At 38.3% G+C, this 26,898-nt stretch overlaps 2 protein-coding genes across 13 annotated transcripts in view; one reads left to right on the top strand and one right to left on the bottom strand.

The window, feature by feature from the left end:
- The window catches only part of PPP2R5A (protein phosphatase 2 regulatory subunit B'alpha), a 64,617-nt gene extending 43,391 nt beyond the window's left edge, over positions 1-21,226 (top strand). For both annotated transcript variants that reach the window (XM_060643874.3, XM_060643875.3), the window contains exons 4-13: positions 3,956-4,048; positions 7,650-7,780; positions 9,109-9,168; positions 10,074-10,182; positions 10,862-10,915; positions 16,861-16,911; positions 17,207-17,326; positions 17,410-17,537; positions 18,252-18,353; positions 20,075-21,226. In XM_060643874.3, the coding sequence (XP_060499857.1) occupies positions 3,956-4,048; positions 7,650-7,780; positions 9,109-9,168; positions 10,074-10,182; positions 10,862-10,915; positions 16,861-16,911; positions 17,207-17,326; positions 17,410-17,537; positions 18,252-18,353; positions 20,075-20,207 (981 nt within the window). In that variant the 3' untranslated portion in view covers positions 20,208-21,226. The remainder of the gene's footprint in view (positions 1-3,955; positions 4,049-7,649; positions 7,781-9,108; positions 9,169-10,073; positions 10,183-10,861; positions 10,916-16,860; positions 16,912-17,206; positions 17,327-17,409; positions 17,538-18,251; positions 18,354-20,074) is intronic.
- Positions 21,227-22,898: 1,672 nt separating this feature from the next.
- The window catches only part of PACC1 (proton activated chloride channel 1), a 167,829-nt gene continuing 163,829 nt past the window's right edge, over positions 22,899-26,898 (bottom strand). For 10 of the 11 annotated variants that reach the window (XM_060643876.3, XM_078441315.2, XM_060643879.3 and 7 more), the window contains 2 exons: positions 25,320-25,427; positions 22,899-23,623 (listed from right to left, as the gene is read on the bottom strand). In XM_060643876.3, coding sequence (XP_060499859.1) covers positions 23,462-23,623; positions 25,320-25,427 — 270 coding nt within the window. In that variant the 3' untranslated portion in view covers positions 22,899-23,461. The remainder of the gene's footprint in view (positions 23,624-25,319; positions 25,428-26,898) is intronic. The other variant, XM_060643881.3, reaches the window with a different exon arrangement.

Genomic DNA, 26,898 nt, shown 5'->3' with positions numbered 1-26,898 from the left:
TTTGGAAAACGTTGGGCCATATTCCTTGAAGACAGTCTTTTGTGTATCTACAGTTTGTGAAAGTCTCTTCTCAGTCTTTTGCCTCTCTGGGCCAAACATTTCCAGTCCTCTTAGCTTTGTGTATAGATCTCATTTTCAGATACTTGAATCATCTCTGCTGTTTTTGCTGTACCTTTGTCTAAAATCTTTTATTGATGAAGATCAGAATTTTATATATTTTAACTAAACCTTAGTAAAGATACGGTCATTATGGAGTAGAATGGTAAGATTACCCTTTTTAGTTAACTGTTTACATTTTTTACTTACTTTTGGGGTATTTTTTGGATCATAGAAGTAGGAACGTATGTGAAGTTTGCCATTTTACTAGAAAAATTAATGCATTGCTCAAGTATCTATTGTTCTTTGCAGCACTATTTCTTAGATTCTTGGAGCAAATTATTTTTTCATATATAAGAACATAGAAAAACTCCAGTATTTATACAAAAATATATTGTCTCTGAACAACTGTGATTTTTATTCATTCAGGAAATATTTTCCAGGCATTGCTCTACATATTGGGGGTAATGTATTGAACCAGTAAGCAAAATCCTTTATAGTCTAGTGGAAAAGATTAAATAATAATACTATGTCAAGGTGTAATAAATACAAGAAAAAAGTAATGCAGGATAAAGGGTTTAGAAAGAGTGACAGTGGGGACAGGGTACAATTTTATAGAAGGATAGTCTTAATGGCCATCTTGAAGATTGTCAGCTCTGTAGATCACTAGCAGTTCTTTTACTTCGGTTTCACATTACTCAACATGTGTTTAGATAACCTTTTGTTATTGTCTCTTCGCTGTTGCTAAGTTGGCTGCATAATAGTTTGCTGCTATCTTAACTGGTCCCTTAATATTCACTGTGTCAGGTAAATGGTGGAGATGAAAACTCTGTAAGAAATGCTAATGTGTATCTGTGATAGGCACAGGTTTCAAATGAATGTGTGATTTAGAGGATTCAGCTGGATGTCATGCAAATCTCCCAAAAGATACATAATTACTTCCAGTAGTATTAAGCCTTAAGCCCTGTATATCTGATGTAGATCTTAAGAGGTGGAGTATATAGGCTAATGCATGCTGTACTTGACTCCTGTTTAACTGGTCTCACCTCACCACAAATCTTAACTTCCACTTAACTGGGGATCTTCATAAAGGTTCTGAGTCTCTGATTCCATACCCATCAACCCATACCCTATATCTCGTGCTCAAGACATGTCCTACCTTTCTATAAAAGCCCTTCTTTTTCTTTTTGGCGTATCCAAAGTCAGATCAAATGTAGGGCCCAAGTTGCATTTTCCTCCTGCTGATTTTATTTTTCCTGCTGACTTTATTCCACAGTGCTATTGCCCTTTTCTAAATGTCTCCTCCACTCATAGTCTGTGCCATATAATTTTTGCATATATACCATTTTATATGTTTAATTTTGTCTCACCTCCCTAACAAGTGAATAAGCTTTTTGGGGCTGTACAGTGCCTAATAACATTCCCACTGTATGTAGCTAAAAGGAAAACTTGTTTCCTCTACCCATAACACTTTTGACACCAAATGTGTGGATTTTCTGCACCAAGAAATTCTCCACTTCTCTGTGGATACCAACTGGGTGTCCTATAATTTATTCATTTCTGACACTGATGACCCAGAGTTACCACAGATACCACAGGTTAAGGGCTCAGTCCCATGGGGCCACACCCCATTTCACATGGCAGTCAGAGGAGTCTGGGCCTCTTGTACTTCTGACCAACTGGCTTTAAGTCTGGGGTTCGTTCCCACAATCCACTCTTCAGGTTTGATAATTTGCCATAACTGCCCACAGAACACAGGAAGCACTTCATTTACTGTTACTGGCTTATTATAAAGGATGCAAGTCAGGAACAGCCAAATGAAAGAGATGCATAGATCACAGTATGGAGAAGGGGCTCCATGGTACTACCCTCCCAGTACCTTGATGTGTTCACCAACCCAGGAGTTCAGGAGTTCTCCAAACCCCTTTGTTGAGGATTTTGATGGTGGTTCCGTGAGGTGAATGTGATCCATTAAATCACTGGTCATCAGTGATTGAACTCAGTCTCCAGTCTCTCTCCCCTCCCTGGAGGATGGGGTTTGGGACTGAAAGTTTCAGTTCTTGGTTGCTGTGATAAGCAGGCTTCATCCTTCTACAGTCATCTCATTAGCCTAAACTCAGGCATGATTGAAAGGGGCTTCTTATAACAAAAGATGCACCTCTTACCCTTATCACTCAGGAAATTCCAAGGGTTTTAGGAGCTCTATGCCAATAACCAGAAGTAGGAACTTAACCACAGTAGGCCAGTATTGGACATGAAAATGGGCACTGGACAGTTGTGCCAGTGAACCTGTGTAGCAGTTCATGAGACTGTATTACTCTTCAGAGGACTCTGATAATTTTTGTAGATTTTTTTTGCATGTGTGTACTCCAAAGCAAAATTATCTACATAGTTAGTTGATTAGAAGATTATTTACAAATAAAACTGATACCAATTTGTTTTCTTGTTACAATATCATACTTAACATGAAAATTAAAAGATAATAATTAGACCAGATAAGCATCATTCCTTTTGCACAGCTGGGCAAAAAAGATGCATCAAACACAAATAATATTTGTTCCTAAAACTGTTGTATAATATTATTGAATAAAATAATTGAATAAAATAATAAAAATTTGTTATTGTGTGGTGAGTGATAAAGCCCCAGATCTGGTAATGCTTTTTTGTGTGTGTTGTAAAGTCTGTAAATTTATTATAGCAATCTTTTTTTTTTTTTATGTTTGTTTATTTTTGAGAATGAGAGAGAGACAGAGAGTCCGGGGGAGGGGCAGAGAGAGAGGAGGACAGAAGTTCTGAAGCAGAGAGCCTGATGTGGGGCTCAAACTCACAAACTGTGAGATCATGATCTGAGCCGAAGTTGGGTGCTGAACCAACTGAGCCATTCAGGTGCCCCTTTTTTCTCCCTTCTATATGTGGCCCCACTATACCTGTTTATTGAATGACTGTTTTTGCTTTAGGATATAATCTTCCTTTTTTATGTTTAGGAGGCTAGATTAATATGTTTCTCAGTAGCTAATAAAGTAAGGCAAATTCCTTACTTTAAATTTCAGGGGCTATACTCCTGTCTTTTATGAGCTGTTAGGTTACAATAAAAAAACTTTAGTGTATTTTCCTCTCTTCTTGAAAGACAGATGTAGGTGTGATGGAAACAAGTTGAACTAAACCTTACTTTATCTAATTCTGATTTGTGGTAGCAAGTGAACATTTTCTGCTACTTTTAAAATGCTTGGCCCTTTTTAAGTAGAAGTCCTGCTGTGACTTCCTAGTTTATTCACCTTGGTTAAAAGACATTCCTTCCTGAACGCTGAATTTACATAATTTGGTTCATTACTCCCCAAGTGTAGATAAGGTATGCTGGTTTTGATTTAATTGTTTGCCCCATTATAGTTTTATAGAAAGACGTGAAGGTTTTCTTTTTATTGTTATTGATGCACCAGCCCTTGCAATCTAGTTTATTCTTACCTGTAAGTTTCTGATCTATATTTAAAGAACTCTAGAAATTAAATTGAAGTGGGTTAGGAGTCCACTGGAAAATGAACATGTTCCCAGTGAGTATGGACTACAAAACAGTCTTTCTTAGTTAAATATTTTGTTAGGCAAAATATTTATTTTCTAGTTCCTGTAATTACAGTTTCAACAAGTGATGTGAAGCAATTAACCCCCAAATTTACCAGCTTAGGAGACCAAATTGTGAATATATATTTAGTTTTTAAAAAAATGTTACCAACTCATCACATTTTCTAATGAGCTCTGAAATCTCCCTCCTAGGTTGGTAGGGGAGGTATGTTTGGTATGAAGTGATTAATAGGGTAAAATTTTATAGGCATCATCTTAGTTTTTATTTGACTTTTTCTCATAGTTGGTGTATGAATTCTTCTTAAGATTTTTGGAGAGCCCTGATTTCCAGCCTAGCATTGCAAAGCGATACATTGACCAGAAATTTGTACAGCAGGTAAGGAATTCTTATGTCTTAAATTTCCTTAGGTTCATCTTAGCAATGATTCATTAATTTGTGATTAAAATAGTCTGTCAAAACTTAGATGGTTTATTTTACTTTAACATTGTTTAATACTCTTGCCAAACAATTAGGGTAAAAGTGAAGGAGCTATTAGAATACGAGAGTATTTTAAACAAGAGTGAGCTTCTAATGACATCAGTGGAATTACATCCAATCCTGAATTCTTAGTTATTTTATAAAGACCAGAAAAGCAAGCCTTTCTGGACAATCTGAGAAAATTTGGTATGACCATTCAATCAAAGGGCAAGAAGCTTTCTTTTAAATTTTTAAGTCTTTGAACTTGAACTTTGGGGTATGTTTTAAGCATTGTAACTTTGAAATGACAGAGAAAAAACAGAAATGGAATCACCATTAGGAGTTTGGGCTTCGGCTCCTTTCCTGTTATCGGTTACAATTACCAATGACCTTTCCTTTTTCCTTCCCCTTCGCACCTTGGGCATTCTAGCCTCCCAGTTCCTAAACCGCAGATAAATGGGATATTTAGGAAGAAAAGGAGATAGAGTGAATGAAACATAATGGGATACCTTCTTTTTTTTTATAAATTAGTTATAAGCTATTATTTTTTGGAAACTACATACTGAAAATTAATTTTTTGGAATGTGTTCATTTTTATTTTAATCTTCAAAGTCTTTTCAACAATGTAAAAGCCTCTCTTTAACTGAGGGGAACTGGCTGGCCCTAGACAGGATTGTGGTGAAGTAGACCAAATCTTTGCAGGTTTATTTTCTCTTTGGAAATACTTATCAGTATGTAAGGTCTCATTAGGAATTTGATGCTCTTCTCTTCTAGAGTTATTTGCACTTTCAAGAAAGGTAGGAGATGAGTGAAAAGGTAGCAATGAACCCAGTGCAGAGGCGAGGACTAAAATCATTACGAGGACCTTTCCTACCCTCTTACCACTGTTGTATAATAAAGATTCTATAAACATGAGTTCCGCATATTTATTTAGAGTTCAGTTTTCATCATTTATAGCAACACCTGACCTCACATAAAGTATTCTGACTAATTGCTGTTAGTGTATTGATTAATGAAGAATATTGTCAGGAATATGTCCTTCAACCATTCAAGCAACTCTTCATAAATTACAAAGAAATATTGGGTGTGTGCTAACAGTAAAATTTACATTTCATTCACAAGTAAAAATCAGATTAAATAGAACTTTGTGATTTTGGTAATTGCAGATGAATGCATATTTATTTCCTTCGGTAGCTCTTGTGTGCTACAGAAGGAATAGAGTATATTAAGGAACTCTAGAAATACCACATTAAATTGTGTTTAACATAAAAGCAGGTTGAGGGGAACAGTTGCCTTAGTGCTTCTTCAGTCTAGAGCTTGAGGTATTTCTGCTGCTGGCTTATTCCATGGGTTTGAAGAGAAACAAGAAGAAAACTTCTACTTTATACTCTAAATACCTGAATTATCCGAGAAACCAAAGCCCAGTAATTTGTTCCTAGCAGTTTATATGACTGTGCTTTCATAGATCACTTCTGTGATGTATTCACATTATGTTATTCTTCATGAATAGTATATGAGAGAATCCTTAGCTTTTGCATTTTGAAATTATTTGATTAGGTGGTAATTTTAAGACTTAAAAGTACAGGAAAAAATTAAGTATAAATTTGGACATTCATATTTCAAGAGAAAAAAAATACTTGGATAATTCCAAGTTATGTTCAAATCATAGGATTTCAGAAGAAAGAAAGAAGCTAAGAATTACCGAGTGCTTTTTATGTGCCTGGCATTGTCCTTATATGCTTTTATATAAAGCATGTGTGTCTAATTTTACACAGCTAGTAGATGGCACAATCAGGATTCAAACTAGACTCTCTCTGACCATAATGTTCCCTACACTTAGAAAACACAAGATTAGTTTCAGCCTTCTTCATTTTATCAGTGACGAAAAAGCTCAGAGGTTATGAATTACCCTTAAAAGCAAAGTTAGAGATAAGCATCACAGCCAGAATAAGAAACAATTTCCTGATGACTAGTTTTATGTATGTTTTATTATATGAATTTATATTTATATTTATAAATAGATTATTTAGATTACAGTATTTCAAAATAGGTTTTTTTTAAGTAGATTTAACAGTTGGCGAACAGGTATTCTCTAGTTTATATTTTTCTCCTGAGGATCAACTCGTACTAAATTCATTTATTCTTGAATTAAACATGTCAACCTTAACAAGTAAGGGCCCCTTTTATTAATTTGCAAGCTTATCTTCTAAGTAAACCCAACATCAGAAACTTGAATATGAGTGTCTCAAGTGAGTAGGTCAGCCATTTTTAATTAGAATAATTTGAACTGAATTTATTAGGTATATTAACACAAATTCTTTTACTCTGGATATTTTTGTTTGGAGCCTCATTCAGGACTTTAATAACCTAGTGAACAAAGAATGCAAACTATAAACAAGACATTTGTTTAAGGGTATGTAAATATGACTAAAGTCATCACAACCCTCAAAAGGCATTCACTCTAATAGAAGAGATGCATATGTAAATAATCACATATAATTCAAGACAGAATGGGAAAAGAACTTTGAGGAGTCCAGAGCTTGCCATCTTGACTGTAATTATCAATATCAAAGTACAGAATGTAAAATTCCTTGATGACTTCATATAGGTAATTATATTCTACATAGAGAAATTACTTTAAAATTTTTCCTAAGAAAATCCAATGTTTTATTTAAAATACAGTAATACCATTTTTTGACAGCAGAAATTCAGTTTCTTTGCCATTTTAAAAATGGGAATTTGAGCTTTGACTTTAAATTTTTCAAAGATCTCTTTATTCTGCCTTTGCTGAAGAGTTGTGTAGAGGTATAGGAAGAAAATGGTGAATTAGCCAGTTTGAACTGGTTTAAACTTTTGCAGCCAGTTGCTAAAGTGACTTTAAATAAAAATCTGTAGTCTCATCTCTATTTCATTATTTCCTGAATGACTTTTACTCTATTAGCATGTATCTGCCAGTACTTTCTCCTACTAAATATTAATTTCTGAGCTGTTGGCATGGTGACTTGATTTTTAGTGTAAAATCACAAAACAATTTTAGTCTGTATAAATCTTTCTAGTAAACAGGAAATACTCATTTGCACATGTGTATTTTCAAACTTCATTTATTTAACGACTTGCAGTTTGCAAGCTTAAGATTTTTGTATGTAGTTTTGAATTACTATCAAAAAGCATTAAAAATCTCTCAGGTTTCAAAACTGTAAAATTATGAGCCATGGTTAGTAGTCAAGAAGAGGACAGAATTTTTAAATGAGTGGCAAAGCAAAAAAAATACAAAACAAAACTGTACACTTTTCAAAGTATTTATATTTTTATGTGTTGTTTTTTGAAATGAAGTGAAAAGAAATACTCCTTAAACTTTTCTTTAGCTTCATTATTTAGCAAGAATAAAATCAACCTGATAAGGCAGAATCATTGAAATTTTTAAAAAAAATTTCATGGGTTATCTTGAAATCAAATTAGAATAAAGTGAAATTTTAGCTCAATTATTTTTAAAAAGTAATTTCTCAGATTTTTTTTAAAGCTCCTGGAGCTTTTTGATAGTGAAGATCCCAGAGAACGTGACTTCCTGAAGACTGTTCTGCACCGAATTTATGGGAAATTTCTTGGATTAAGAGCATTCATCAGAAAACAAATTAACAACATTTTCCTCAGGTAAACTGGTCATATATTCATGTATAACACTTTTCCCCTTCCATGTTTTCTTTTTATTCCAGTTCCTTTAATTTTTATATCTGAACTGTTGATAAGTATTTGAGTCATTTTAAGCCTGTTTTGTGGGTGTCGTGATTGCATGTAACTTTTTCGAAACTTGCAACTTTACTTCTCATCTAAGTGGACAATAGTTATGAAGACTGTTTAGAATAGGTAATACCAATGTTCATGTTTAAGGTTTATTGAGGAGAATTTATGTCTAGTTACCTACTTCTTTGAGCCTTTTGTTTAAAAAATTGTGTATAAATATTTAAATCAATAGCTCTTGAAAGTAGTTTTGATTTTCTGACAAAACTAATTAAATTTATATGGAGTATATATTTTGACTATAAGTGATAATCTGCTAAGTAATTGCTTCTAATTAGGAGATTTTGCTTTAATGTAGCCACATTTCAGGCTTGGTTTATTTGGAAATGTGGCAGAATTAGGCTAGCATTTGTATGATGTAACAGTTCGAGATCAGTAATGGCTGCCTCCTTGAGAGACCGCATCTCCTGAGGTCTCTGTCCTCCTAAGTCTACTCTAGTCATGATACTTCCCTGTCCTGTAGTCATTTGAGTTCATGACTTCTGCTTTAACAGCAAGCCTAATCTTGGAAAGTTAGACAGCCTGTGTAGTTTAGGTTTAGAGAAACTATGAATAAAAGTGGCTTGATTCCATATGGGTCCTTACCTCGTAGATTTTCCTGTGGGTGGAGGTTTCCTATTTTGAAAGTATTTCTTTGAGAAAACCCATCTTTTGTATACATTTTTAAGTAAAATAAAATCTTCCAGGTGAAATAATATTCTGTTATCTCTGCAGCTAGATTATAGCAAAAGTGTATGTGACTTAATAGGAATTAGGCCTTATTTTATTTAAAAAAAAAAAAATTTTTTTAATGTTTGTTTATTTTTGAGACAGAGAGAGACAGAGCATGAACAGGGGAGGGGCAGAGAGAGAGAGGGAGACACAGAATCTGAAACAGGCTCCAGGCTCTTAGCAGTCAGCACAGAGCCTGACGCGGGGCTCGAACTCACGGACCGCGAGATCATGACCCGAGCCGAAGTCGGACGCGTAACCGACTGAGCCACCCAGGCGCCCCAGGCCTTATTTTATAAGATTGCTTAGAGGTAACTAGTTTGGGGCAAGATAGCTTACAAAGAATTCCTGAAGCACACTTGTAGGTTTCTTATAGTTGCCCTTAGGATTGATTTCTCTACTTTCCTGCCTCTTAATTTAGTTTTCTAATGTTTGAGTTTTCATTACACCTGTCTTTATTTTAAATTCAGGTTTATATATGAAACAGAACATTTCAATGGTGTTGCTGAACTCCTTGAAATATTAGGAAGGTAGGTCATTGTTTTTTAAGAGTTAAATAACTTTGAACGTTTTATGTATTAGAATCTTACTGGGGTTGGAGAAATTATTTTATATTTTAGAGTTTAAATATAGAGCACAAGACATAGCTTCTCAACTGAATTCTTTTTATAGCTTTTTAAGCGGTCAGCATATTAAAGTACTTGCCATGCAAGACATCTGTTTTAGAATAGGCTTCTTCCTGCTTTTGAAGCTGTGGCATGTTTTATGCCTGATCTTGCCAGACTGCCTCAGAAATTATAGGATCTGATTGGGAAGAAATGAAATAAACTATAGTGAATCTTTGATGAAGTTATAAGAATTCTTGCTGAGATATTGATAGGCCCTTCCTAATCCGTCTGTTCTTTTTAGAAGAATCTATAGCCTTTTAGTTTATGTGAACATTTTGCTTTCTGTATTCATCACATAGCAATATTAACTTGAGAAGATTAGGCCCCCTCTATTTATAGTTAGAGAGTGATTATGGAGAAAACTACTTCTTAATTTCAGATCTTTTAGCAAAGTAAGAGAAACTTCAGAATGTATTTCAGAAAATACTTCTGCTTCAGAAAATTTTGAAAGTTCTAACATTGTGATACTAACTCTCCTGTGGCTGTAGGTAGGAAAATAAAGGCAATGATGCATAAAGTGATAGGCTTTCTAGAAAATGAAGATAGAAATTACTTCCTGGGACTTTAATTGGCAGTCCCAGTTTTCTTTTTGGCATCATTGAATGACTTAGAAGAACAGAATTCATAAAGTAGTTTGAAGATGACTAAGTCATTCAACACCAGGACTGAAGCAGAGCAGTGTTCCTTAGGTACTTACTCATGGAAATAACTTTTGGAAATAAAGTAGTAACTACTTAACCCTTCCCCCTGCCTTTTTTTCCCTCCAGTATTATCAATGGCTTTGCATTGCCACTGAAAGCAGAACATAAACAATTTCTAATGAAGGTTCTTATTCCTATGCATACTGCAAAAGGATTAGCTTTGTTTCATGCTCAGGTAAGTTTCAGACAACTTTCAAATGAAATGAACATTGTTTCAAAGGCTGATATAAAGGCAGAGAAACTGAGAAATATTAAGGCAGCAGTTTTAGGTATAATTAAGCAATTTGCTTTGTAAATTAAAGCAAACTTTTGTTATAATTTAAACGTATTACAATATTTAGCTTTATTAAATAAGCTCAATGCACTTTTAATGTAGATATAGGAGAGATAATATCCAGTTTTCTTGTTTCCTAGTCTAGGCCCTGACTTTGGAAGGCAGCTATGCTCACCACTATACTACCAGCGCCTAGGCCCTGACTTTGAATGAGTCCCACATATCTGCAGAATGTTCCATCTAGCCCTGATAGTGTAGTTGGACAATGATTTTAGTCTCTAGGAGTATGTAAATAATATCCTATCAGCATAGGTATACATGCAGAAACTTGCTGAGAAACTAAAATGTTAGCTGTAGTCCTTACATTGAGAAGTTACTACTGAAAAAAGAACATTTTTTGACCTGTAAGTTACTTTTCAGGCTTAACAAGTGACACAGTTGTGAATATATTCGTGGTTATATATTGGGTTAGAGTAAAATTTGTTAAAATGAGGTAATCATTTGTGTTAACTAAATATAAAAATCCTGCATCACTGTTATTTCTTTCAGTAATATTTATAAACTGTCCCTTGCATTTTAGCTAGCCTACTGTGTCGTACAGTTCCTGGAGAAAGATACCACACTAACAGAACCAGTAAGTGTCCTATTTATTTTTATGTCTTTAATCTACATTGTAGCATTTCATTGTGGCTTTTTCTTTATATACCTGTGTAGAGCTATCAAACAGTAGTAATATATTTTCAAGTCATTTAGAAGGAATGTTAGGTTAATCTGCATTCAAAGAACAGGGTTGGGAGGGGAAGTTCTTATGAGTTATAGGATGTCTCTTGAATAGCTTAAATATAGATTAATACTAAAATATAGCAGAGATGTGTGATGACAGGATCTAGTGACTGCATGTGAAATTTTACATACATATTGTCTTTACTGACAACATTTCTAATCTTCATTCACCTTTTAAAATTAAAACATACTGTGAGGGTCCCAAAACTATTCCCTGGAGTTTTGTTTTGTTTTTAGAACTAGGATTTTCTCTCTTTAATAATAAACTACATGATAGGGATTGAAAACATGTCCTTGCCTTTGGTGATACAGATGTATTCTTGGAGTAAAGGTTGTTTATGAATCAGCATAGCAATTCAGTCTGAATTCTGTTGACTGTTTGCCCACAGCGATAAGATTCAGGAGAGAATAAAAATGTTACTATGAAAATTGAACATTTAAGAAAAACAAAAGGTAAGGAGAAATAGAAACGTATGAAAGCAGAGAAAACAACCTTTTTACATTGATGAGTATTTTGACAGAATGTTTTCTAGGTATCCTTAATCTAAATATCTAAGAGTTCCTGAAGAAAAGCAAAGCATTTAAAGGATTTAAGTGAGATTTTCTTTATTATGAAGTTACTGAGGCTATCCCTAGGGATGCTTGAAAAGATTATAAACTTAGTAGTCTTCCTCTGATTGAACTTTGTGTAAATGAACAAAAGATATTTTTCCACTCCTAATACTTTGAGTTTTTGAACTTTTACACTTGCAAATCTTTCTGGAAACAGCTAAAAAATAGTTTTTTCAAGACTAATCAGGAGAATTAGGAGCCTGGTATTACATGAAACCACATAAACCTCTAAAGTAGATTAAAACATAATATAAATCCATGGTACCTCTCATCAGACTTCAGACAAAATCCATACCATAGTAAGTCATGGTTCGTAGTTGAATTGTAGACAGATATAATTTAAACAAATTAATATGGGATGGATAGAGAAGAAAGGTTATTTCTTCTTAAAGAGTAGATTAGGGAGGATGATGGCCAGAGATCTTTCTTAGAGGAGCTGAGTTAATGGAAATAGGAACAGGATGAAGAGGTAGAAAGGTAAATGTCCAGGTTGACAAAGGAAAATATTTTTCAGTTCATAATGATCTGTACAGGTATATAGATCTTTCCATTTCTCCCATAGTCCATTCCAGCACCAAAATTATGGCCATGTTACTTGGGTTTGAGCCTTCATATTTATTCTCTAGAAACCTGGTATTCATATCTAAGCTTCTTGCAAATTATAAGTAAGTCAGAACTTTGGCTAGTTTATTACATTATTTAGGTACCCAGATCTTCAATTGAAATTATTTTATTTTCTAAAATGGAAATGACTTTAATGTTACTTCTCTTTGTGAAAGTAATGTGTGTTAATTTGGTTCACACAATACAAAATCGTAAAGCTCAATGTGGAGGAAGTTCCTTAAAATCTTGTCACCTAAAAGAGAACCATTTAAGTTGATGAATATATTTTCTAGAAATTTTTTCTATATATATATATGTGTGTGTGTGTGTGTGTGTGTAGGTTGTTGTAGGACAGTGTTGATCAGGTGTTTTTACTTCTCAGTATAATGTGGCTATCTTTCCATATTAATCTGTTTTATTGCTTTCACTGGTAGCACTGAATTCCACTATATGGATTATCATAACATATTTAATCAGTCTTGAATTTATGGACACATGAGTAGTTGAAACATGTTGCTGGGTGAGGGGATGTTTAGGGTGTTAGAATTGTTCTGTGTCTTGTCTGTGGTGTTGGTAACAAAAGAAAATCTATGTGTGTATAAAAATCCTGAAAACAAACAGTACACACCTACACACACCTACACACACACACACACACGAATTTTACTATATAAATTTTTTTTAAGTAAAATTTTTTTTTTTAAAGCAATCTCTACACCCAATGTGGGGCTTGAACTCATGACCCCAAGATCGAGAACCGCATTCATGCCGTACTGAGTCAACCAGGCACCCCATGTATATAAATGTTTAAAAATCATTAAAATTAAAACCATGTTGCTGAGTCAAAGAGTACTTACTTGGAAATTTTAACATATTCCAAGCTGCCTTCCAAAAAGTCTGAACAATTTAATACAGTCCAGAGTGTGAAGATGCATTTTCCTTCACCATGGCCAATGCTGAATGTTAAGCTTTAAAATATTTGCTAGTCAAAGAGGTAAGAAATCTTACTTTAATAGGTTTTTATTACTACAAGGATTAAGCCATCCTTTTATGTGGTTATTGATCATTTACATTTCTGTGTTCTTTGCCTACTTTTAATCATTTTCCTGATATTTTTTGCAAATAATTTTTATCCATTTGGAGTTTTTAAATTTGAATATAGTTTTGTGTTTAAAGTTTATTTTGAGAGAACGAAAGAGAGTGCAAGCGGTAGAGGGGCAGAGAGAGGGAGAGACACACCCCAAGCAGGCGCCGCGAGCTGTCAGCATGGAGCCCGACATGGGGCTCGAACCCATGAACCACGAGATCGTGACATGAGCCGAAATCAAGAGTCAGACACTTAACCGACTGAGCCACCCAGTGGTCCCTGAATATAGTTTTCAATCTTTCCTTAAAGAACTGAAGAAAAATGTTATGTAGTGGAATCTATTCATCATTATGGTTTCTGGCCTTGATGTCGTACTAAGAAAAATCCTTCTACCCTTTAAGATTATAAAAATATTCTCCAGTATCCTATTCTAGTTATTTTATGGATTTCGTCTTTACCTATAAAATGTTTATTCCATCAGTAATAGTTTCCTAGGGCTGCTGTGAATTACTACAAACTTGGTAGCTTAAAATAACAAAGTTATTCTCCCAGAGTTCTGAAGGTCAGAAGTCCAAACTGAAGTTGTCAGCAGGGGTACACTCCCTCCAGTTGCTCTAGGGGAGATTCCATTCCTGCCTCTTCCAGCTTCCCGTGTCTCCAGGCGCTCCTTGGCTTGTGGCATTGCTCCACACTCACACTGCTGCCTCTTCTGTCTGTCCTCTGGGTCTTTTACAAGGACACATCGCTGGATTTAGGGCCCGTGCAGATGATGATCTAATCTTGAGACCTTAACTAATTTTAGTTGTAAAGACCCATTATCCAAATAAGTCACATTCATAGATTCTAGACATTAGGACACAGATTTTTTGAAGGGCCATCATTTAACCTGCTACACCATTTGAAATTGAAATTTGTGTGTGACGAGGGTGAAGAACTGGTCTTCTTTTTTGTTGCTTTTTATTAGTTTTCTGTTGCTATGTAACAAGTTATCACAAAATTTAGTGGCTTAAAACAATCATTTATTAGCTCATAGTTTCTGTGAGACAAGAATCCAGGCATTACTTACCTGGGTCTTCTGCTTCAGGGTCTCCAACTAGGCTGCAGTCGAGGTATTGGCCCTGGCTGGGCTCTCACAGAAAGGATCACATGAGGAAGGATCTGCTTCTGAGTTCATGTGGTTGTTGGCAGAATTCAGTTCCTCAAGTGCTGTTGGACTGAGGGCCTCAAGTTCCTAGCTGGCTCTTGGCTAGAGACTACCCTCAGTGCCTAGTCAGTTCCTGACTAGGAACTGCTCCAACAGAGAGCAGCTTGCTTGATCAAAGCTTGCAAGATGAGAAGGCTGTAGACAATCTCCTAGTAAGATGGAAGTCACAATCTTCTATAACCTACTCATGGAGGAGATATTCTGTCCCTTTCGCCACATTCTGTTGGTTAGAAGCAAGTCACCAGGCCAGCCCAATTTGAGGGGATGGGATTATCCAAGTATGTGAATTTAGGAAGTAAGGATCATGGAAGATCATTTTAGGAGTCTGGCTACCAACACAGCTACATTTTTTCTTTCTAAACGGGGAGACAGCAGTCCAAGTACCACCACTTAATTGGCTAATTCATCTATTTTCCATGGAACTGAAATGCCACCTTTGTCATACATATATACATATATGTACATGACTGTAGATAGTCTTGTTTCCTATCCCTGCCTGCTTCTTTAAATAAACTCTACACCCTACACCCAACATGGAGCTTGAACTCATGACTCCCGAGATCAAGAGTTGCATGTTCTACTGACTGAGCTAGCTACACGTCCCTATTTCATATCTTTTTGTCCGTCTCTGTGCTGATATCATCTCATTTTAGTTGCTAATATCAGTAATATGGGTTCCATTCCGTTAATTCTCCCCCTCCCACCCAGAAAAGTTCTTGGTTATTTGCTTACACTTACAGATTATAGAATAAATGTTTCTAGTTTCAGAAAGTAATTCAGTTGGTATTTGATTGAAATTACATTAAATATAGGAAAAATGTATGATATTGAATCATCTCATCTATTTGTAGTCTCTCACGATCAGTAAACATTTCTTGCAAATTTTTTTCTTTATGTACATTAGTTTTTATTAGGAAATGCACCTTTTTTTATTACTGATACTTTGTTTTACAAAGGTATTGATTTTTATATATTTATCTGGCCACATTGAATTTGGCTATTCATTTTAGAAATTTTGTTGGTTTTTAATTTTTTTAATGTTTATGTATTTCTGAGAGAGCATGCACGTGTTGGCAGGGGAGGGGCAGAGAAAGAGGGGGACACAGAATCCAAAGCAGACTCCAGGCTCTGAGCTGTTAGCACAGAGCCTGACGTGGGGCTCGAACTCACAGAACTGCAAGATCATGACCTGAGCTGAAGTCAGATGCTTAACTAACTGAGCCACTCAGGCGCCCCAGTAATTTTTGTTTTTTAAATTAGGGAGTATATAATTATATACTTAGACGAATAAGTATAATTTTGGTATTCCTGTCCAAGAATATTCATTGGATCCTTTTTATCTTATTGGACTGTCTCCTGAACAGTGTTCTTCCTAATTTGAGTAAGTGTTTATTACAGGACCAGGCTACTGAATATAACTGTAACTGGATTATAACTATAAAATAACCTAAAAGGCTATCAGATACATTTCCACGAGAGTACCAGGCCCTGATGGTTTTACCGCCTGTCTCCAAGAAATCACTATATAAGATGATTGCTGATGGTTTCTAATAAATTCTCTTCATTCTAGCTTACTAAACTAAATTCTTACCAGAATATATAGGCAGTCAGACATTTTGAACAACTGTTCAAAATCTTGAGATGATCATACAGTTTTTTTCCCTTTTAACTTAGAACTGTTAATGAGTTGAACTATCCTGGAATTTCTGGAATAAGGCATAATGGGGCAAATATTGTCCTGTTAATGTTCAGTTTAGTACAAATCTTTGCAATTATGTTCACTTAAATCCACGATCCCTTCCATGTATCTTGGTGATCAAGATGGTGCTAGCTATCAAATAAATTGGGAAGCTTCCTGGCTTTCTTGGTGCTTCAAATGGTTTTAAGTAATAGAAATTCTTTGTTCCTTATTTTCTCCCTAAAATAACTTTCCTCACTCATGCCACCAAGTCATTATCATACTTTCCTTTATTTTCTTCCTAGTAAGTAGCACTTAACTATTAAAATTACTTACATGTTTCATGAATAACTTCCATTGGTCTCCCTGCTTTTTGAAAATCCGGGTCACCTGTCTTGTTCATCACTGTCTTCCTAGCATCTAGAACAGTATCTGGTACAGACACACTCAGCAAATACTTATTAATAGAAGTGTAAAGCTGAGCAGAAAGTCGGGGGATACACTTAAATATTGATCTACTTCAGAATGAATGTTATGTAATCACAATTACTAAAAATTTCCTGGGATTGACCAACTTCATGGCTTAATTTGTGCTAAACTTCTTTTTTGCAGGTGATCAGAGGACTGCTGAAATTTTGGCCAAAAACATGCAGTCAGAAAGAAGTAGGTTTTGTTAAACAAAAATAGTACAATCTCACTAAAACTTCTTAATCTTAGGGCTTCAGTATATAAACCACGCAGCTTTGGGCTTGGCCGTATTGTTACTGCTACCTAGCAGGAGCTGGTTTTCTGGGGATTGAAGAGACTTGGTGGGATAGCTGAGCATTATAGTAAATTGCATATACTATCAAGACCTTTTTTGTCCCCTGTGTAATTTGTAGATTAGCCTTCTCATTTGTAGTTTTGTATGTTCATAAAATTTGTCATATTTATTAAAAGAAAAATTTTTTTAACCTAGGTGATGTTTTTAGGAGAAATTGAAGAAATCTTAGATGTCATTGAACCCACACAGTTCAAAAAAATTGAAGAGCCCCTTTTTAAGCAAATATCCAAGTGTGTCTCCAGTTCTCATTTTCAGGTATGATGTTTTCAGCGAAGCCATTTTTTTATACTAGCCTTTCCTTTATCTTTTAGTTTTGACATTTCTAAATGTTTTTTTAGGTTGCAGAAAGGGCATTGTACTTCTGGAATAATGAATATATTCTTAGTTTGATTGAGGAGAATATTGATAAAATTCTGCCAATTATGTTTGGCAGTTTATACAAAATCTCCAAAGAACACTGGAATCCGTAAGTGTCTTTTATGTTGATCGCGGTATTCTGATATTTGTGCTTTTTGTCTTTGAATCTCCTAACTCATACATGAAACCTATACAGATTTGGAACTTATTCTAAGGTTAACCTCAGTTTCATTCCATTGTGCACTTGATATACATATAGTTTCACAGAGCTGTAAATACATGTATGTTGTTAACTTCAGTTTAAAATTGCAAACCCCCCTGAAGGTAGGACGACCTGGTGTGACATTCTGCACCAGTGTGTGGTCAAACCCAGTGGGGGAGACCGACCGAACATCCGCCAAGGATGCACAGACCTCGAAGGTCGGTGCTATCCCAGGGAGAAGCAGGGGTGCTTAAGGTGTAGATGTTTAGACTACATATATTCCAACCTCTGTAACACCCTTATCCTCCTTTGTGGGTTTTTTGTTTTGTTTACAAGTTATGGTAGGTGATTTTCTTCATCTTTTAATACTGTTAGCTTGAGACTGGAGAGCAGCCATGAAGATAACCATAACGCTTTAAGAGTTTAAGCATGATAAGAAAGACGTGAATTTTGGAATCAGACCATCTCTATCACCACTGGCTGTGTGACCTTGAGCAAATTCCTAAACCTCTTGCACCTTTGTCTGTTGTCTCTAAAATGGATTAAGTGAATCAGCCACTATTTAGATATGATAGTCATGTTGTATTTCCTATAACCCAGCACTGCTTACTTTCATTTTAGGACCATTGTAGCACTGGTATACAACGTGCTGAAAACCCTAATGGAAATGAATGGCAAGCTTTTTGACGACCTTACTAGCTCCTACAAAGCTGAAAGACAAAGGTATTTGGTATTTTTAATTACCAAGTTATTCATACACTTTAGGTTGGTTGAAGGTGATTTCAGTTCAATAAGGTATCTTGCCTAAGTTAAAATTAGTATTTAAGTCCGTCACATTAGAGAATTTCAAACTATATGCTTAAAACTCTTTTAAGTCATTTCCAGATAAAAAACTTCCCCTACTGGTTAGATTATGATTTTAATGTGGATTATAAATCCTCTCTTTATCTCACTCTGAGGCTTAGACTTTATCAGTCTAGCAGCATCTGCATTGTGAAATACACTTTCTGCCAAATTTATAAAATTTGATTTCTTATGTATCTATGAAAATCGTCTTTGTCTGCTTTACTCTGCAGCTGCTCTTTGCACAAGTTTGGTAGTTTTAAGCCGCACATTTTAACGAAGTGGTATCTTAAAGTCGGTGTTTTGGGTTTTGGTTTTGTTTTTGTTTTTTGTTTTTCAGTCAGAGGGAGCTCACATAGGTCTCTGTCAGTACTATTAATATTTTGTTCCTTGCAACAATACATAGGGATGATAGCACATACCAGCATTTACACACCTGCCTTAGTGATCACCTCTTTTCAAGAACTTCATATATAAAATGATCTTGTAAAAATCACTTCTCATTCATTTCAGACATCAGATGGGTAGTAACCAGTCAGTATACCTGCACCCACGCATCATTTGAGAATATAGCTACCATTTACTTTTAAGAAGTTTATTACCTATTGTTTGTTTGGAAAAGCTGATCTCTTTTGACTAAAAAGTTCCTAATCGGGGTTTTCCTGTGGCAAGGGCTCCTCTTCAAGGGTATCCTAGTCCATCAGTAACTTTTTAAAAAAACCACGCCTTTCAGGCAGAAATTAAACATTGGGCAGCAGTGGGAAGAAAAAGATGATTTTTATAACAAAAAGATAACTTGTATATTTCATACGCCTAATCGTTATCTGCAAAATGATAATGGCATATAACTGTGGAACTGTAAGTCCATGGGGTGTTTTGTTTTTTTAGAGAAAGAGAATCTTAAAAAGGCTCCATGCTCAGCGCAAAGCCTGATGCTGGGCTTGATCTCACGACCCCGGGATCATGACCTGAGCTGGTATCGAGAGTCCGACGGGACACTCAACCAACTCAGCCACCCAGGCGCCCCAGCCTATGGTTTTTTCACATGTTCCTATAGTCCTTCAGAACAGTTTGGTCTCGGTTATTCACAGTTGTTTCCCTTCGAACTGAAATCAAATAGTTGAAACACATAAAATATTTTGAGTTTTGTTTTTCCAGAGATTATTCAGACTTTAAAGTTCTCATGACATGTAAGAGGTGAGAGAGTAAGAGACTGGTTAGTGGCTAGAGAGGTGATTCTGCCTGGAAGTGGCTCCAGCCTGAGAGCCAGCCCTTCTGTCTCTGTAAAAGGGTGACTGTGCCAACCAGGGTGACTGCAAGAGGTTTAGGTGAGAAAGGGAACGTAATAAAGCATGAATGACAAAGTGGTCATGGAAGTGACAACATGGAGCAGGCAGAAAGCAAAGGGTCACTCTGCGTTGGTACAGGAGAGTGACAAGAGCAACCAGGTGCTCCAAGTAATTGGAGCTCAGATGCTTTAGGAGAGGGAGTTAAATGAAATGGGGGTGAACAATGTGTTCTCCAGCAGACTGCCAAACAGCAACTTTCTTCAGGCCCTAAATTAAAGGTTTCTGACTACAAAAATTTTGGTTTCTCTACAGAGAGAAAAAGAAGGAATTGGAACGTGAAGAGTTATGGAAAAAATTAGAGGAGCTAAAGCTAAAGAAAGCTTTGGAAAAGCAGAACAGTGCTTACAACATGCACAGTATTCTCAGCAATACAAGTGATGAATAAAAAAAGCCACCACCTCTGTTGGATAGGCAGTTTTGTACACTTTTTTGAAATATGTAAAAATTATGAGACAAACCTCTCAGTATAATATAATTAAAAGGCCAACTTTTTTTCTGGCAACTGTAAATGAAAAATATGGACTAAACATAGCCCTGTGCTGTATCATGGCCACAGTATATTGTAACCTTGTCTAATCATGGATTTATTGTGTCACTTCTACAGTTTCACAGAAATGAATGAACTTCATCATCTATGATATGAGTGAGCTAATTATGGGAGTGGTAAGAATTATGACTTGAATTCTTTTTTTGATTGTGTTGCACATAGATACAGTAGTCTGCTCTGTATATTTTTCCCTTTTATAATGTGCTTTTCACATTGCTGCAGACCTTAGTTACATCCTAGGAAAAAGAACTATGATGGGGGGGGGAGTTACCTGCCCTAAGCCTTCCTTCACTAGAGTTGCTGCACTCTGGAATTTGAGCAGAAACTTAAATCTCCAGGCTTTTTAAAGCACAAAATATAAATAAAAGCTGGGAAAGTAAACCAAATTCTTTAGATTGTTCCTCAAGAATATCCCTCTTCATCTGCAACTCCCCACAGTAATGAGCCCAGATTTGTGGAGGCAGCACAGGTAAACGCTGAGCCTGCCTCTCAGTTCATTCCTCCTCTTCCTCCCAAAGGCTGAAGGCAGGGCCTTTCCAGTCCTCAGAACCTGCCCTTCCTTCCAGCCCCTGCTGACCCAGGGAAGGAGGCTTTGAGTCCCCCAGTGTGGTGACACAGAGCACTCACGGTCACTGGCTGGCTTTATTTAAAGGAAACGCACTAGGCTGCCCCTGTAGAGTTCTGAGCAAGCTGACTAGAGAGAGGTCTTGTATGTTTTCACTTGGTCAAGTATTTCTCACCTCTTTTGTTATGAGTACCATTCCAATCTCTTTACTTGCAGTTGTGTGGAAAACTGTTTTGTAATGAAAGATCTTCATTGGGGGATTGAGCAGCATTTAATAAAGTCTATGTTTGTATTTTGCCGATGTGGTCTTTGCTTTTTCCAGCTCTGAGACATCCAGAAGCAGTCTGCTGCCTCTTTATACAATGTCTGCCTCAAATTCTAAGTTCTAGGCTAGCCTTTCATCTTCATGTCCTTCTATGTTCAGAGAACAGGCTCAAATTACCTTAAATGTCAGTTTTAATTAAAAATCTCAAAGTTTATAATAAATTCTACTTCTTTGGGTGAGGAGTGGTTCAGGGAAACGGTGGCAGAGTCAGACATCAGACATTATAAACTCTCCACTCTTTGCATTCATGAAGAAGTCTAGCGTTTTGCATGCTATTCCTAGGTCACTGTACAAGCATCCCTTTTCACTCACTGTGGCCCCAGGAGAAACTCTTCCTTTGGGTGCATGGCTCACAGTTTATGATCTCCAGTAGCCACCTTCCCCCAGCCATCCAGGTCCAGGGGCTCTGGCCGAATTGGCCACACTAACCCAAGGCCAGCCAGTGTTACAGCTGGGGGCAGCCCTGGAAGACCAGGGTGAGCCTACTACAGGACACAGAGTCAAAGGGAAGCCCCTGCCTTTTCCAGAAAGGGAAGGCTAGGTCTAAATGTCTACACAGTGGAAGACTTACACGTTTCTTTCACCGAAGAGCAGCCACAGTGGATTCTGACAGGCTGCAGCTGTAGTTATGAAAGTTTTTTTCTTTGGCAAGCTAAAAATACTTCCTAATTATCTACTTATCCTAAAGCGCATTTAAGAGGTCTCTCAACTTTCCACAATACAGGAAATGCAGTTTTAGTGTGTTTATTTGAGCTAATTTTATTAGACATTGAAGTATTACTAAAGTGGTGTCATCTTTAGAGACAGAACACACACACGTTTTCCAACGTTGTTAACGTAAGCTTCTCTGCCTGGCTTCGCATTTGCCTCACAAAAAGACTGCACAGAGACGAGATCTAGGCTAGCATGAATGTGCATGCTTCTCTGGCATCGCAAAGTACCAGGGAATATTTCTTGGCACAAGTTTACCTTTAATAATGCCTCTTTAAACTACCTAAAGCCAGGTTATGAAATCCAGTGTTACCAAGTCCTCTTTGGAGCAAAGGGGCATGTAAGTAATTTGAAACTCTGCAGACAATTCTCAAAACCTTAAATCGGCCGATGTGAAAAACACTTCAGTACTCATCTTTGTCAAAAGCTAAGCTGAAGGCTTTGGGGGTCACACTGAGTACCCCTTTCTCAGCTGCTTTTACAGGACAGGACGAGCTAGCTCTGTCACTCTTCCTGACTGCCTGCCTGCCATCCATCGCCACACCCCACCCCGACCCTTCCTTGGACGCATTCATGACCTACCTCGGGAGTCCAGATCCCTCCATCTTGGGAGTCCGAGCTCACGCTGCCATTTGGTCACAGAATGAAAGTGTACCGGTGCCTACTGATTTAGCAGGTATTCATACTGGCACAATGACTCCTTTTGCATTAACCTAACTTTTATTTACCTGTTAATAAAATCATCAAGATACATTGAGTAGGCACCTATGTACATATGTCCCAGTGCTTTTGCATGTTAATGACTCTGCACTCTTACACCTCCATCAACAAATATTCTAGCCAGACAGGTAGGTGGCTAGTCAGTCCACAAGAAATCGTATTCCTGGTTTCTAGTAGCTTTACAAAAAAGTCCCATTTCTTATTTAACAAATGAGAAAGCGTGCCAAGAGGCCAGATGATGTAACTGGCAGATGACGTCAGAGACGACGGGGTTCTCGCCTTTGGGTACAGGGTGCAGAGGTTTCAAAGCATCACCTGTACATCTGCAGAGTCAGGATTTGGGGAAAAAAGAAAATCACACTCTTCTGTCCACTTTAGAAAACTAGGGCAGAAGGGGAAGCTAGAGTAAAAAGTAGAGCCTTCATTACCCCATTAGAGCTTAACTGTGCACCAAACCAAGTAAGAAGAAAGGCAACTTCCACAAACCTTCAGAAAACTTGATACAGATCTAATTCCATCTTCCACAATCCCTCGTCATCTGTTCATTAATAATTTAAATACTTAAATAAGTTTTAGGTTACCCACTGGATCTGTTCCATCAGGCTTTAAACATCCTCTTTTGGGGCCAGGTTAGAAGCTGCAGGCTGGCAGGCTGTTCCTCCCAGCAAGGCCCGTTTCAAGTGAGCACAGGATTGCCGGCGGCTCGTTTCTCCGCGCGGAAGTGACCAGAACTTCCGTTGCTGTGAGCAGTTCTGCGAACACAAGGCCACTTCAGCTTATGTGGTTCGCCGCCTGACCTCTTTTTTTAAGGTACCTCTTTCTGATCTTGATCATCCATTTCACACTCAGCTTGGCAAACTCCGCTGCTTTAAATAACGCCAAGAAGGCCCCACAGAGCAGGGCGATTGTGTTCCAAGGATTGGCGGTGATTATCTGGAAAACAAACGAACACAAGTGTATCAGTTTGCCTCAACTTGGATTCCTAGGTCACGTGAGTGTTACTGTCAAGATCCTCCTGCCTCAGATTATTGGAGCGACAAGAAAAACACTTGGGGTTCTAAAACGGCCATGACTCTGTACTTCATTCTGACTAGACCTTTAATGTGCACAGCTCAAGTCTGAGAAGAAAAATACTAATCCCTTCCTACTATAAAGTGATCCTGAAAAAAATAAACTTTCTCAAAAAAGTTCTGCACAAATCAGATACTCAGGACTGAGGTTTAGATTTCTAGACTAATCCCCAGAAGTGGCTTGGAGACAAATTTCCCCAGAACTACCTACTCCAGAAGGTCAGTTACTCGTTTTCTTCCCGTCTCACACTTACTCACACTTGCCCTCCACGCAGTCCAGTGACAGTCTCACCCGCCGGACGTCTGCCTTCAGGCCATGCCCTGAGCCCCCCAGCCTGCGATGCTTTCCTCTTACTCGAGTTCACTGATCCTTCACGGCTCCGTGGAGCCCTCTCTGACCACTAAGCCGAGAAACCCTCTGGCAGAAACATTTATCCCACAAAGCCCTTTGGCAGCTACTTACCGTCTGGAATGAGTCACTTCACAGCTATCGACTACACTCACTAAATGTTAAACGCTTCTAGGTCAAGGTCACAGCTTGGATTTCTTTCTGAGTCCCCAGCATGGTACCCACAGCACTTTCAAGTCTGTTCAGCAGGGTGACCTTGGACAATCTGAGCCTCAGGGTCCACAGATACAAAATGGTTACACCGGCACCACTGTTCAGGACCATGATGAAGCAGAGTGATGATGAGAAAAGCAGGCCTCGAGCGTGGGCTTTACTCGTCTCAATGGGCACTTCCTACTGAATGGCGTAAGTGAAAAACGTGTGCTCACACACTTCACGTGTAGAACTGAAGACGTTCACTCTTCCACCCAGATCCGGATTCAGCGAGCCGCACGCGCCCCTGCCTAAGTGGCCCTTCCCGTCCCCGGTTCGTGGTGGAGGTGCGTGATCAGGGAGCACTACAGGTCACACAGACCCTCCACCACATGGGCCTCAGCCGTGCAAGGCGCTTCCCCTGAGCTCCGACCACATCACGTTCTGGGATTACCTAAACGCCAATCAGTATCAGATCTGGGACTGCCTCCGGGGGATGGTGTCTCCCCAGAACGTTCCTCTAGCAAAGCTGTCTTATCATCCCTCCTCTTCCGAGACTGCGTCTGGGAATCTGGCATTAATTGAGGCAGTGTTCATTTTTACTTGTACGTTTCTGCTCTGACAAATAATGATTATTATCCAACAGAGACCTATGAAAAAAGAATGGCTTCCAAAAAAAAAAAAAAAAAAAGAATGGCTTCCAGTAGCAATAATCTAGACATTAGCTTAATGCAATCCAGGTTTTCTACTCACTCCACTCAATACTACTAAGCAAGTACTCTGTACTAAGCACTCTGCCAGGCAGCACATAAATAATGGTGGACAAAAGAGGAAGCCCCCACGTTCACGGGGACAACTGTCTAGTGATGATAAGATCAATTAAACACAAATACAGGACATGAATGTCATAAATGAAAAAATGATTTGCGCCATGAGAGAAGAGGAGGACAGCCTGGAAGGATGAGCCAAAATACCTCAGCACAGGGTGTTTGCTCTTGTAACCTTAAGTAATACTCACATCTTGGACTTTCTGGATGAAAGGATCTTTCCATTCAAAGACCACAAAAAACAACTGAGCGCTTTTTTCAGCGGCCGGCCTCTGGTCAATGTAGTTAACCACACTCGTCTAGGTAGAGAGGAGAAAACGTTACCACCTCTGCGCCCCTGCCTCACCTGGGTTGCAGGAAAGGAGAAGGAAGTTAGGGGATCTTGGTCCTTGGTTCTCTTCACATCATCTTCTGGAGGGAGAAAGCCAAAAATCTCATACACAAATCCTGAAACTGGAACCAGGGCCAAGACTTCGGTTTCCAGTTCTCTGGGAAAACAGCATCTGGGATGTACAATGGGTGTCCTGGATTGTCACCAAAATCTGTCCTCAGATATCTGGACTCATGATTAAAACGCATCCAAAGCATCATGTGAAGACCCAATTATAAGTCATAAAAGTCTCGAATTTCAAAATACTTGATCTTAAAAGCTAAGTCTTTCAACCCTTCAGGTCTTACACAGACAAAGCACAACCTCACAGATCGCCCGGCTGAGCACTCACTCCCTGTTAAGTATTTAGTAGGCGTGTCTGGTAAGATCTGGTCATCGATTACCAGAAGCTGCTAATCTGCGTGGTGTAACGGGGAGCGGCGGTGCCAGAGGCAGAGCCCAGCCCGGGCCACAGGGCCGGCTCCACCACCGAGCTGAGCCTCCCGCTTCGCCACTTGCAGAGTGGCGGACAAAATGCCGGCATCACCGAGGTGTGGTCAGGATCAAATGAGATAAGACATGGGTATTTTAAACTTTAAAACACTACATAAAAAACATTTTTCAACTTTGTTCAAAAGGGTTCATGTCACCCACCGAAACACTTCCAACTTAGACAATCACGAACGGCACAAACATGGTAAAATGGACATGTTCGCTGGGACTTAGGTCCCTTTGGGTTCTGAACCGTGGGGCGAGCCGGGCAGACCCAGGCTGCACCTGACTACGGTGAACACATCGAGGCTCCTTTCCTCGGCTGCCGTGGGGCCAGAGGAGGAAGATCTCGGGAGTTCTCGGAGAAAAGTGTGGAGCAAAAATCCAGGACGTGACAGTTACCTCACAAACAGGGAACACTTTAGGGACCCACTGCCGGGGGGCTAGGGGGGTAGGTTCCACCTCCTGAGGCAGGAACAAAGCCTGTCCTCTTGAAGAAAACCGGCCCGAAGCCCTTCCCAAACCCTCCTCCTCTCCAGTCTGAGAGGCCAGGGCACAGGGAAGGGGTGGGCCCGGACGAGCGCATGGCTTCTGCCCAACGACAGCCCCGTGTCACTGGGAGTAGGTCCTTCTACTCCAACCCAGGCCTTTCCCAGTGCTGCCCCTCAGGGTCCAGCCTGCTGAAACACCTCCAAGGAGGAGCCAAGTTTTCAGAACAGACTCCCTCGCTACCTCTGTAGGCACTCGACCACTGATACACAGGACGGTGGCCTCAGGGTGTAGGTGTGGGTAAGGGGGCTGCCACCGCGGAGGTGAAAGTTCCAAAGGTAGGGGTGCAGCCTCGCTTTCAGTGATGACTGGCAAACAGCCCTGCCACGGCAACCAAAATGTCCCCTGCCCCCATCCCC

The sequence above is a fragment of the Panthera onca genome, chromosome F1 (assembly GCF_046562875.1).
Source record: "Panthera onca isolate mPanOnc1 chromosome F1, mPanOnc1 haplotype 2, whole genome shotgun sequence".
Taxonomy (NCBI): Eukaryota; Metazoa; Chordata; class Mammalia; order Carnivora; family Felidae; genus Panthera; species Panthera onca.
The sequence above is the reverse complement of the archived record's forward strand: the minus strand, read 5'-3'. Positions and strand labels throughout refer to the sequence as shown.